Here is an 11,565-nt window from a genome sequence, read left to right on the forward strand (position 1 = left end):
CCAGGCATGGTGGCACACGCCTTTAATCCCAGCACTCAAGAGGCAGAGGCAGGTGGATCTCTGTGAGTTTGAGGCCAGCCTGGTCTACAAAGCGAGTCCAGGACAGCCAAGGCTACCCAGAGAAACCATGTCTTGAAAATAAAAGAGAAGAAAACCAAAAACAAACAAGCAAACTAACTAAAGAACAGAGCCCCCATATCAGGCAGCTCCCAGAAGCCTATAACTCCAGCTCCAAAGGACCCCAATACCCACTCTTATGGCCTCCACAGGCCACATCTCACACACACACACTCACACACACACACTCACACACACAAGTAATTAAAAATAAAAAATGTAAGCTGTTCGGTTCAGCAGTGGCATCAAGCATGCAAAATCAAATATGCTCCATCGCTGCGTAGACAGAGGACGGAAAGGTGAGCTGTGTCGTATAGATGATCTTATGCACAAGGGTGTTCGCAGTGAGTGCATTCTGGCAGCCAGCAAAGAAACCAGCCCCCAGCTCCTCCCCTCCCCCCCCCCGTGGTCCCCCACCATCACTGTCCATGTAAGGTTTATAAAGGCATCTGTCCAACCACAACCATCTTCTCTTCCCTTTTCAGGAGTATAACGCGTACGGCTGGTGGGTAGGAGAACTGAACAGCCTTGTTGGGATTGTTCCAAAGGAATATCTCACCACCGCTTTTGAACTGGAAGCCTGATGAAGCCCAGGTATCTGTGAGTTGCCTCTAGTTCACCAGAGTTTGTCAGCCATGACTTTGCTTCTCTGTGAGGTCATCAGTGAGGTCGCCTTTCCTTCCTCTCCAAAACTGATGTTAATCATTCAAATGAACGGGGTGAACGTGAGCGATAGCATTATGATATTTTCTTTTCTTTTTTTCTTTTTGGTTTTTTTTTTTTTCCGAGACAGGGTTTCTCTGTGTAGCTTTGGCTGTCCTGAACTCGCTTTGTAAACCAGGCTGGCCTCGAACTCAAAGAGATCCGCCTGCCTCTGCCTCTCGGAGTGCTGGTCAAATTAACTTTGAACAGCTACTTGAGAGGCTGAGGCAGGAGGATCTTGGGCTTAAGGGCAGCCTGGGTCACATTCAAGACCTGTAATATATACATAGATGTAACAGTAAGTAATAATGAATATGGTTTAAGCCGGGCGGTGGTGGAGCACACCTTAAATCCCAGCACTTGAGAAGCAGAGGTAGGTGGATCACTGTGAGTTCAAGGCAAGCTTTGTCTACAAAGCGAGTCTAGGACAAGTCAAGGCTACACAGAGAAACCCTGTTTCGGGGGGGGGGGCGGAATATATATATATATATATTTATGGTTTAAGCTTTATGAGCAAGAATAACATGCTGGGGTAAGTTGTTTTTATTTTTGTTTGTATATGTCACTGGGAATTGAACTCAGAACGTTCTGCACACCAGTCAAGCGGTCTGTCATTGAGCCAACCCCTGTTTGAAGTTTTAAAGTAGCTATAATGCTTGGCTTGAGTTGGGTACCAATGGGAACCTCTTTGATGGATTTAGAATTTAAAATGGTAAAGGAGGGCATTCAAGAGTAGCTTAATGTCGCTATCTCCATCTTCTGGCCAACAACGGGATCAGCCTTTACTGCCGGGCGTGAAGCATACCGTCAATGTGGCAGTGATAGGAACTGTCCACGGAGCCTTCCCAGCCAGGCCCCTCTCTAGTTCGCAGCGGCCGAGTGAACTCATTCAGGGACATACGTTGAGACAGTCCTCACTCAGATCGATGTGAGTTCGATGTGAGAGCAAGGTCTGTCTCTCCTGCGCTCCTGTGCGATCACAAAGCCCCAGCTCCTGCCTGTTGCTCGTGGTTTGACTTCATGGCTTTCACTTTAACACAACAATTCCTGTTCTAGGACTTTACCCCACGGCTGTCCTTTGCACACATGCCAAAGGGCATGAACGTGAGCGTAGGCGTTTGTACAGGAAAGGATTGGAGACAAACTGAATGCCCAAGAAAACAAGGCGAGAAACGGTGGGGATCTGTGCATTCAAATACTGCCCCACAGTAAACACAGAAGGGGTGCTGCTACAAAATGAGTTTCAAGATATATTTGTAAGCACAAAAAAGCAGCAATGGGCCAGGAGGCGGTGGCGCACGCCTTTAATCCCAGCACTTGGGAGGCAGAAGCAGGTGGATCTCTGTGAGTTCGAGGCCAGCCTGGTCTACAAATCAAGTTCCAGGACAGCCAGGGCTACACAGAGAAACCCTGTCTCAGAAAAAATGAAAGAAAAAAAAAGCAACAATGGAAGGCAGGCCAGCCACGCCTCCTCATAGAATATGGCGTAGAGAGCTGCTGTTATGGCACCCGCCTGGAACCCCAGAACTCAGGAGGCTTGCCGTGGGTTCTAAACCAACCTGCGCTAAGGATGGAGTCAAGGAGCAGCTGGGTTACAGAATGAGACTTTTTCCCCAAAGACCATGCAGAGCAGACTTATACAGATATTTATATGTGTGTGAAATACTTCTGGAAGGAGAAGGAGCAATGATATCAGTTACCTCCAAGGACAGAAAAAAAATGGCATGACTATGAGACAGGGTGACAGGAAAAATGTTTACTCCCATCGTAATTCCTTCTTTAAAATGTTTATTTTCAATATGTTTTTATTGTTATGGGGGTTGTGGACATGAGTGTAGGTGCCCATGGAGGCCAGAAGAGGGCACTAGATCCCCTGAAATTGGAATGCTGAGAATCAAACTGGGGTCTTCTGCAAGAGCAGCAAGTACCCTTGACCACTGAACTATCTCACCAGACTCAGCTCCACCCTCACTTTTTTGAAATATCATCCATTATCTTTTTATTATTTATTTATTATTTATACAGCATTCTGGCTGCATATGTCCCTGCACACCAGAAGAGGGCACCGGATCTCATTATAGATGGTTGTGAGCCACCATGTGGTTGCTGGGAATTGAACTCAGGACCTTTGGAAGAGCAGTCAGTGCCCCTAACCCCTGAGCCATCTCTCCAGCCCTTATCTTAAGCTGGCCTCACACCTGCTATGTAACTGAGGACACTGAACTTCTGCTGGCCCTGCCTCTACCGCCTGAGCACGGGGCCACAGCTGCGCACTGCCATACCCAGTTCCTGCCGTGCTGATGTGTACTAGGCAAGCATTCTCCCAGCTAAACTGCACCTACTCATATTTCTAGATTTGGAATCGTAAAAGAAAGTTTATGTTTTCTACCCCCCAGGGAACATATTCTTCTCCCTCTCTCTCCTGTCTCCATGGCGAAACAGACCATCAAGAATCTCCATTCCCTACTCCGGCCACAGATTCTTCTCTTTGCTGAACAGACCCAAAACTCTGCTTCACTTGACTTTAAGACAAGTAGTTCATCAGATCGGTCCCTAAAGCAGCCAGCTTCTGGCTTATTGCCCTTTCTAAGCCATATCCGCACCCCCGCATCTGCCTTTTCTACAAGCTTGTTACAAAGGAGAGAACAGCGAAGGGAATCGCAAAACACAAATAAAGTTTGGATTTGTTTCTCTGCCATGTGTGATGGGGCTGAATTCTTTTCTAACACAGTATCAACGGCTGGGAAGACAGCTCAGTAGGTAAGGGTACCTGCTGCCACACCTGATGACCTGAATTCTGTCCCCAGGACCCACAGCTGAAGATGAGAACCCATTCCCACAAGTTGTCTTCTGACTACCACACATGTACCATGGCACCTGTATACCCACCCACACGAATGAATGAATGAACAAGCAAGTAAATGTTAAGTTTTTTTAAAAGATTTATTTATTATGTATACAGTGCTCTGCCTGCATATGCACCTGCACAACAGAAGAGGGCATCAGATCACATTATAGATGGTTGTGAGCCACCATGTAGTTACTGGGAATTGAACTCAGGACCTTTGGAAGAGCAGCCAGGGGCTCTTAACCTCTGAGCCATCTCTCTAGCCCTGTAAATGTTAACTTTTAATAGTATCAAAATGTCACTGCTGGGGGCCAGGCCGGTGGCGAACGCCTTTAATCCCAGCACTCGGGAGGCAGAGGCAGGTGGATCACTGTGAGTTCGAAGCCCCCCTGGTGTACAAAGTGAGTCCAGGACAGCCAAGGCTACACAGAGTAAACCCTGTCTCGGGGAAAAAAAAAATGTCACTGCTGGGCAGTACTACCATCTGCAAAGTTGGAAGGGACAGTCAGAGTGAAGACAAAGCCAGCCGGGGAAGGAGATTTTGACAGCCTTTCAGGACAGAGTCATCTCTGGAACCCAGGACCCCTAGCATCTGGTCAGTTCCTCAGACTTCCTTTGATTGGCTACTTGTTCGTGTTTTCTTATGTGCTAAATCTCTGAGGCAGAGACAGAAGCAAGACCCAGCACTCAGCATGTCAGAGAGCGCCTCCACAGCACGTGGCCTGCAGTGATGGAGTCCCAGATGGGCCCTCTACTACAGGGCGCCCTGTTCCCTTTCCAGCTGCCTGCACCTAGCTCTGCCTATTGATGAAGGAAGCAACAAAACAGCAGTCGGGAGCACAAACCCCAGAGCTAAACAACCTGGGAATAAAACTCATTTCCCCTTTTATAATGTGTTGGCCTTTTGTGCCTCCGTTTCTTCAGTGAAGAACGGGTGTGCTCTATCTCAACGGGTCACCGAGTGATTAGGGGAGATGAAGGGGAGTTGTCACGTTCCGTGTACTTGGAGAAGTACCTGGCACGCGGCAACCGCCCAGTAAGGACTACTTGCTATTGCCAGGCTCTGCATGAGAAATTCTGCAAGACAGGCAGCCGAGCCGCTATAGAAATTTTATACCAAAAACTGCTTATTCGGAGCAGCCCGGGGTTGGCAGAGGCCTTTCTCACCTCTCCATATTGTAAGCAAATTCTCATCTTACATCACCGCAGGAGACAATCCAGGCAGCACGCACGGATGTCGGTGGATTCCACGTTTTTCAGAGCTGGGAAAAAACAAAAAACAAAAAAAAACAAAAACTTATGCTAATTACTCACTTCCAGACCCAGGAACAAAAAACACTGAAATAGTTCTGTGTGTGATGGATAGAGAGGTTTTTTTGTTTTGTTTTGTTTTGTTTTTAATTAAAAAAAAAAAAAAGGACAGTATGGGTCTGGGGTGGGTGGGGGATGGGGCTAGAGAAGGCTCCTTAACATCCCCCCCTATTACCCAGGGTGCTAAAGGAGAGGGAACCACTAGGTGGCAGTATATGAGCAAGTGAACCAGAGAGAACCAATTGCCTACTGCTTTCGGGGACCTTTGCACTAATCCCAACAGAACAGTGGGTATTGTTCTGTGTTTAACACAAAACCCTCCTCTGCCTACACATCCTTCCTTGGGAAGCCCCCAGAGTCCCAATCTGCAGGACTGGGTGTCGAGAACACGACTGTGGGACTACCTTCTGGGTCAAACACCAGAAAGGGGGTTTCCCCCAGGAGAGAAAAAGCAAGTATCTGGGGCTGGGTGGAAAGGGAGTCGAAAAAGTCCTTTCATGGCCAATGCTCTTAATCGCACGGCCATTGCTTCCAGTATTTAAAACATAACCCCTCAGTAGGGCGATCCTTTCAGCACCCAAAGACCTGAGGAAACCAGCATTTGCCAAATAGCAAATGTCTCCCAAATTTCTGACCACCATAGGGAGGTAGCCACACTCAGACCTCTGGCCTTTCTAGCAGTAAAGTTTAAGAAAGAGAGAGAGAGAGAGAGAGAGAGAGAGAGAGAGAGAGAGAGATTACTCTAAAAGATACAAAGAGACATCCTGGAAATCTGTCCTCAGCAGGGTGTGGTGTAGGTACCTATATTCCCAGCACTCAGGAGGCAGAGGCAGGAGGATCTCTGTGTGTTCGAGGCCAGCCTGGTCTACAAAGTGAGTCCAGGATAGCCAAGGCTACATAGAGAAACCCTGTCTCAAAAACAAAACAAAACAAAAACAAAAACAAAATCTAAGATCCTAGATTTAGGAGGCTAATGTATAATCTTTATTTTACAGATGTTTTTGTTATTATTGTTAGCATTTGTTTGCTTGTGACTGGGTCTCATGTTAGGCCAGACCAGCCTCAAACTCACTGTGCAGCCAAGGATGTCGGGCCTCCACCTCCGGGTGCTGGGATTACAGGTGTGTGCCACCGTGCTCATCCTACAGGTCATCTCTCATAGAGAATCTACCAACACTCACCCTCGCCAGACTCTAACCTGGAGCTACCACAATCTCCACGGTCCAAGATGCTATGAGAGCACTAAATGCTCTGAAATATTAAATGGAGCCAACCTGAACTACATGGTGAGATCCTGTCTAGAAGTGAGGGATCGTGTTTTTTGCATATTAAGAAAAAAACTCAGCTGGCTGGTGGTGGTGCACGCCTTTAATCCCAGCACTTGGGAGGCAGAGGCAGGTGGATCTCCGTGAGTTTGAGGCCAGCCTGGTCTATAATGGGAGATCCAGGGCAGCCAAGGCTACACAGAGAAAATCTGGCTTGAAAGACCAAACAAAACAAAACAAAAAACAAAAACAGAAAACAAAACTCAGGCTAGATGTGGTGGCAATACCTTGCATTCCAGCACTCTGGAAGCAGAGGCAAGCAGATCTCTGTGGGTTTGAGGCTAGCCTGGTCTACAGGGTGAGTTAGTTCTAGGACAGCCAGAGCTGCCCAGAGAAACTGTGTCTTGAAAAAATCAAAAGGAAGGAAGGAAAGAGAGAAAGAAAGAAAGAAAGAGAAAGGAAGGAAGGAAGGAAGGAAGGAAGAAAGAAAAAAAGAAAGAAAGAAAGAAAACTCCCACAAAACGCAAATGCCAGGGACATCAATGCTTTCTATCTTTGGCCAAAAATATAATTAGCCCATCCCAGTTGTGTGCGGTCCAGTCCTCCCCTCCCCTGCTGCCAGGAGCAGTTCTGGACGGATGAATCTGAGTGTCAGCTCCCAGAAGAGCATCAAAAGCTGGAGGCTGACTTCAGGAAGATCAGCCTCTACTCAGAGGCTCCTCACGATACGCAGCCCAGTGATGCCAATGCATTCCCCAGTGTACAGATGCTCACGCCTCGCTCCTCTCACCCAGCCATCCAGTTTCCCGCTGGAATTTACAAAGACTGGGGAGGGAGTTTGAAACTAACAACCAAAAAATAAAATAAAAACTAAAAAATCTCTTTTTCAAGGGATTTGAATTATTTGCCCCGCTTCTCTTAGTAAAACCTGGTCAGAAACCATGCTATTATGAATTGATAACCATTCTCTGAGATTGAATTAATGGCTCTTATCTTTTTGTTTTTTTTGTTTTGATTTGTTTTGGTTTTGGGTTTTTTTTTTTGTTTGTGTTTTTGTTTTGTTTTGTTTTGTTTTGTTTTGGTCTCGTTTTTTTCAAGGCAAAGTTTCTACGTGTAGCCCTGGCTGTCCTGGAACTTGCTCTGTAAACCAGGCTGGCCTCACAGAGATCCCCCTGCCTCTGCCTCCAGAGTGTGGATATTAAAAATGCACGCCACCACGGGCCCAGTTCTTTTTCATGCCCAGGTCCAAACTAAGATACTTTGGAGCGTGAAGGAGGGTGTTAATGTTTATCGGGATGTGTGTGCACACTAAAAATAAGGCAGCATGAGCCAGGAGCCAGGCAGCAGTGAGATGACCCAGCTCTCCTGGCATGAGGGCCCGGCAATGTCCCTTCTAATGAAGTCCTTTCTCCTGCAGGCCTGGCCTTCTCGGCAGACTTGCCAACGAGGCTTCCTTTGCCTGATGCCCGGGCTGTTGAGAAGCTGGTGTCTCTGGCATGGGGCTGTCGTGGAGCTGGCCCACTGTCAGCAGCTGTGTGTGCTCCATTCCCTCCTGGGGTGCCATCACAATCCTCCACATTTCCACCTGGCCAAGTGCCACCAAAAGAAAACGGTTTGTGGCACTGGGCAACAGTAGGCCACTTCCTTGCCTCTTGTGACCGAAGCTCGTTCCAAGAGGTTTCTAGTGCCTGTCCTCAAAGAGGGCATCTGCTTCCCACGGCGGACGCTCTCCACCCGATGGTGAGCAGCTGGCCACCATGGAACAGAGAGCAGGCTACAAACATTCCCCTTTCACCCACAGCCATTTGGCCTCCCAGTACTGTGAACTCCGAGGCAGCATGCGCACAGCACTGCCCGCAGGACTGGCACCATCTCGGAAGGCACCTGCCATTTGGACACTTGCGGTCATTTCTTCAGCATCCCTAAGTCTAGGGAGGCTGAGCAGTGCTTCTCAACCTTGGCGTGTTGGGCCAGAAATTTTTGTTTTGTTGAGCCTGGTGTGGTGCAACCCGGGCTGAAATCAAACCGCCTCCCAGGCACCCCTACCCCCACCCTGTGGTGCTGAAGATGACCTTGACTTTTTAATTAACCCTTCCCTCACCTCCCAAGCATATGCTGCTACCCCCTCAACTTACGCAGAGACTGAACCCCAAGACTTCCTACATGTTAGGCAAACACCAACAACCAAACAACAACCCCTCCCTTGTTTTTGTTAAAAACAGGGTTTCTGATTGCTCTGGGATTCACTATGAGTGAACCACCACAGCTGGCCATAGGTCAAAGGCTCCTATTTGGTTGAGGGCCCAGAAGACATTCAACAGCATGCCTGGTCATTACTATCACGTCACTCTCCGCCAATTCCCCCCCCCCACCGCCCTCCTCCTCACCCCCCACCTACACACACACACACACACACACACACACACACACACACACACACACACGCACGCACTTAGGACAACAAAAAGGCTTCCAGCCATGGCCAAGTGTCCCTGGAGGCAAAACTTCTACCCACAGCCCCCACCCCCATTTGACAAGTCTCGGAGCATTTGGGGTCCCCTTGGAGGCAAGCCCCGCCTTCTAAAAGTTTACGCTTTAGCTACCAGATGCTGATCACAGAAGTGGTCCATGGCAGAGCTGGGGAGCCACAGCATAGAAACCGACAGGTGCTTTGGGACTGAAGGCCCAGACAGGCATGCTCCTGCTCCATGCCCAACTCAGCAGGCTTGCACTGCCGTGGATTCCAAATGTTGAAATGAGCAAGCTCTGGGTGACCAAGGCTGCCCCTCCGGGGTTCAGTGCTCCAGGCCTGGCTGTCTGGACCCGCTGGTTACTTTCTCTGTCTCTCGCTCTCTTCCATGGCAGAAACTGGGAAGGGCAGTACAGGACCACTTGACTGGGATGGTGTGAACCGAAATACCACTTCGGAGCAAGAGGCAGCAACCCCAACAACACGTTTATGCACCTCAAAGGATCGGATGGTGTTGCCCTGGATTCCTTGGAGTCCCCCTACACTGGGCGAGACTGCGGCTGCACAGTGCACTTGGGGTTACTGACTGCTGGCCCCTGACAGAAGAGGGAGACTCGGGACCAGCCGTTGAGATTTTTCTGGTTGTCACTGTTAGTTTAGAGGAAAGTTTTCTCATACAAAATGACTCCCAGGAGCTCTGTCAAGAACCAAAACACAAAACAAAGGAGGAGAAAAAATACAAAAAACAAAACAAAACAAAACATACACAACCAAAATCCACCACCCTCTCAGGAGGCCCAGAGACAGGATGAGGGTCTGGCGCCTTTGTTGTTTGCCTGTGCAGGCCACACAGGAGGGCCAGCGCCTGCTGTGATGCCAGCCAGAGCCCTGTCGATGCTGCCTCCCCTGGGCACTGGAGCTGAGGCACCTGGAAGGGTTATTAGCAGGATTGGAACTCATCCCTCTGCTGGGACTAGATCATAATTACAGTAATTTTCTAACAGAGCTCGGCAGTAGGACTGTTTAATCAGCATCTGACTCCCCTGTGCTCTCAGCCCTCATCACTCAAGGAGAGGAGTGGGATGGCTCTTAAAGAGACAGTGCCCGCCTTTCAGCACTCGGAACAGATGTGCCCTAATTGGTGGAATATATCTAAGCCTTGTAGCTTATACCGGGCAGGTTGCACTGCCTCCGACAGACTGCCTGGGCTTCTCGCTACTCAAGACCTTCTGCAAGAAGGCCCCATGTCAGGCTTGCCTGTGGGCCGGGATTCCCCTACATACACAGCCGCTAAGGGAAGAGAGGCACAAGCTTATTGTATTTATGGAAGGAACGGACAAGCTCACCCTTCTAGATTGAGGGAATGAGGCTAGCTAAAAAGAGCAGGAAAGACTTGAAATTCTGCCTGGTGGTTTCCCATGATCTGAAGATCACCGAAGCTCCCTTGAGGAAAACCCCTTAAGAACTTTTCAGTGATCTCTTACCTCCGTGCTGTAAAGTGCTGGCCGCCCTACTGACTCTATAACTACTCACTGCGAAGGGCTGGGGTTTCTCTCCTTTGCAGGAGGAGTTGGACCCCTCCTGCCCTGAACTGGAGGAAAGCAGCTTTAGTTATCACTCGCTGAGTTGCTGAGTCGGGAGCACTAGGCTTCTGGAGAGTGTGGCTCTTGCTAAGCCTTTCAAGCAGAAGTTGTCAGCTGATCAAGCGGAAGTTGGTACGAGGAGATTGAAGGTTGCCAGCTTTCCCCTCTACATGTAGTCACAGCCAAGGCAGAGCTGTTTCTCTCTCCAGACATGATTTCTCTTAAGGTGTCAGGACCGGCTCTGTCAGCTGGAAGGGCCCACCTGCACTTGGGCTTTGCAGCCATTTCCAAAACAGTTTCTTAGAGAGGAGCCAGGAAGAGGGGAGGTGACACTTTCAAAGCGACTGAGGAAACGTTTCTGGAAGAAGGTTACAGTGGTAAGGAGACTAGGAAGCAAGCGTTTATCTGTAGCCCTAAGAGTTCCATGAGCCAGGCTCTACAGAACTCATCTCCATGAAAATGACTCCCTCTGGCAGAGGGCAGTGCTCGGGCTTGGGATCGCGGCCCACTGCCCACACTTGAGAGAGGAAGTGGCTCTGGCTTCCCAGATCCTCAGTAGTGTGTCCCTCTCACATCCACACAGGCCAGGCGCTCCCCCCCTCCTGTGCAACATTCTTGCAGCTTTGGTTGAGTCAGGCCCAGGGGGGCTGCTCTGATCCCAGTTCTACATCTGACATACCCTTGCACCCTGGGGCCTGTTCGTAGCCCCCTAAATTGTTAAGAATACTAAGCAAGCCGGGTGTGGTGATTGATGCACACCTGTAATCCCAGCACTCAGGGAGGCAGAGGCAGGCAGATCGCTGTGAGTTCGAGACCAGCCTGGCCTACAAAGCAAGTCCAGGACAGCTACACAGAGAAACCCAGTCTTGGGTGAGGGGCAGGGGAAGGGAAGGACACTAAGCAAGAACTGTGGGTACGTAAACAAACTCAGAGTTAGTTTAAGCTCCAGTCTGGTGAGCAAAGCTACCAGAGGTAGGACTCGGTGGTGAGGACCTAAGGCATAGCAGCCAGCAAACCAAGAGCTCTGCGAGGTCTGTTTGCTGTTGTACAGTGTCATACGATAGCCCAGGATGGCCTGGAATACCCCCAGGAGCCCAGGCTAGCCTTAAACTCACAGCAATCCTCTTGTCTCAGCCTCTCAAATGCTGGGATTATGGGTGTATGCCACCACACCCTGGTACCAGAGAGCTCGGAAGGTACCTCACTCAGAGATCAGACACAGTGGGTATGGAAATGATAGGACCACGTCCAGATCGTGCTCAGCCATTT

The 11,565-nt window shown here is 49.3% G+C and overlaps 1 protein-coding gene across 3 annotated transcripts in view; it reads left to right on the forward strand.

The window, feature by feature from the left end:
* SKAP1 (src kinase associated phosphoprotein 1) overlaps nt 1-3,517 on the forward strand; it is a 293,558-nt gene extending 290,041 nt beyond the window's left edge. For all 3 annotated transcript variants that reach the window (XM_084749211.1, XM_084749210.1, XM_084749212.1), the window contains 2 exons: nt 603-711; nt 3,216-3,517. In XM_084749211.1, coding sequence (XP_084605337.1) covers nt 603-701 — 99 coding nt within the window. In that variant the 3' untranslated portion in view covers nt 702-711; nt 3,216-3,517. The remainder of the gene's footprint in view (nt 1-602; nt 712-3,215) is intronic.
* The last annotated feature ends 8,048 nt before the right edge of the window (nt 3,518-11,565 follow it).

Source organism: Acomys minous (genome assembly GCF_964271855.1).
Source record: "Acomys minous genome assembly, chromosome: 12".
Classification (NCBI taxonomy): domain Eukaryota; kingdom Metazoa; phylum Chordata; class Mammalia; order Rodentia; family Muridae; genus Acomys; species Acomys minous.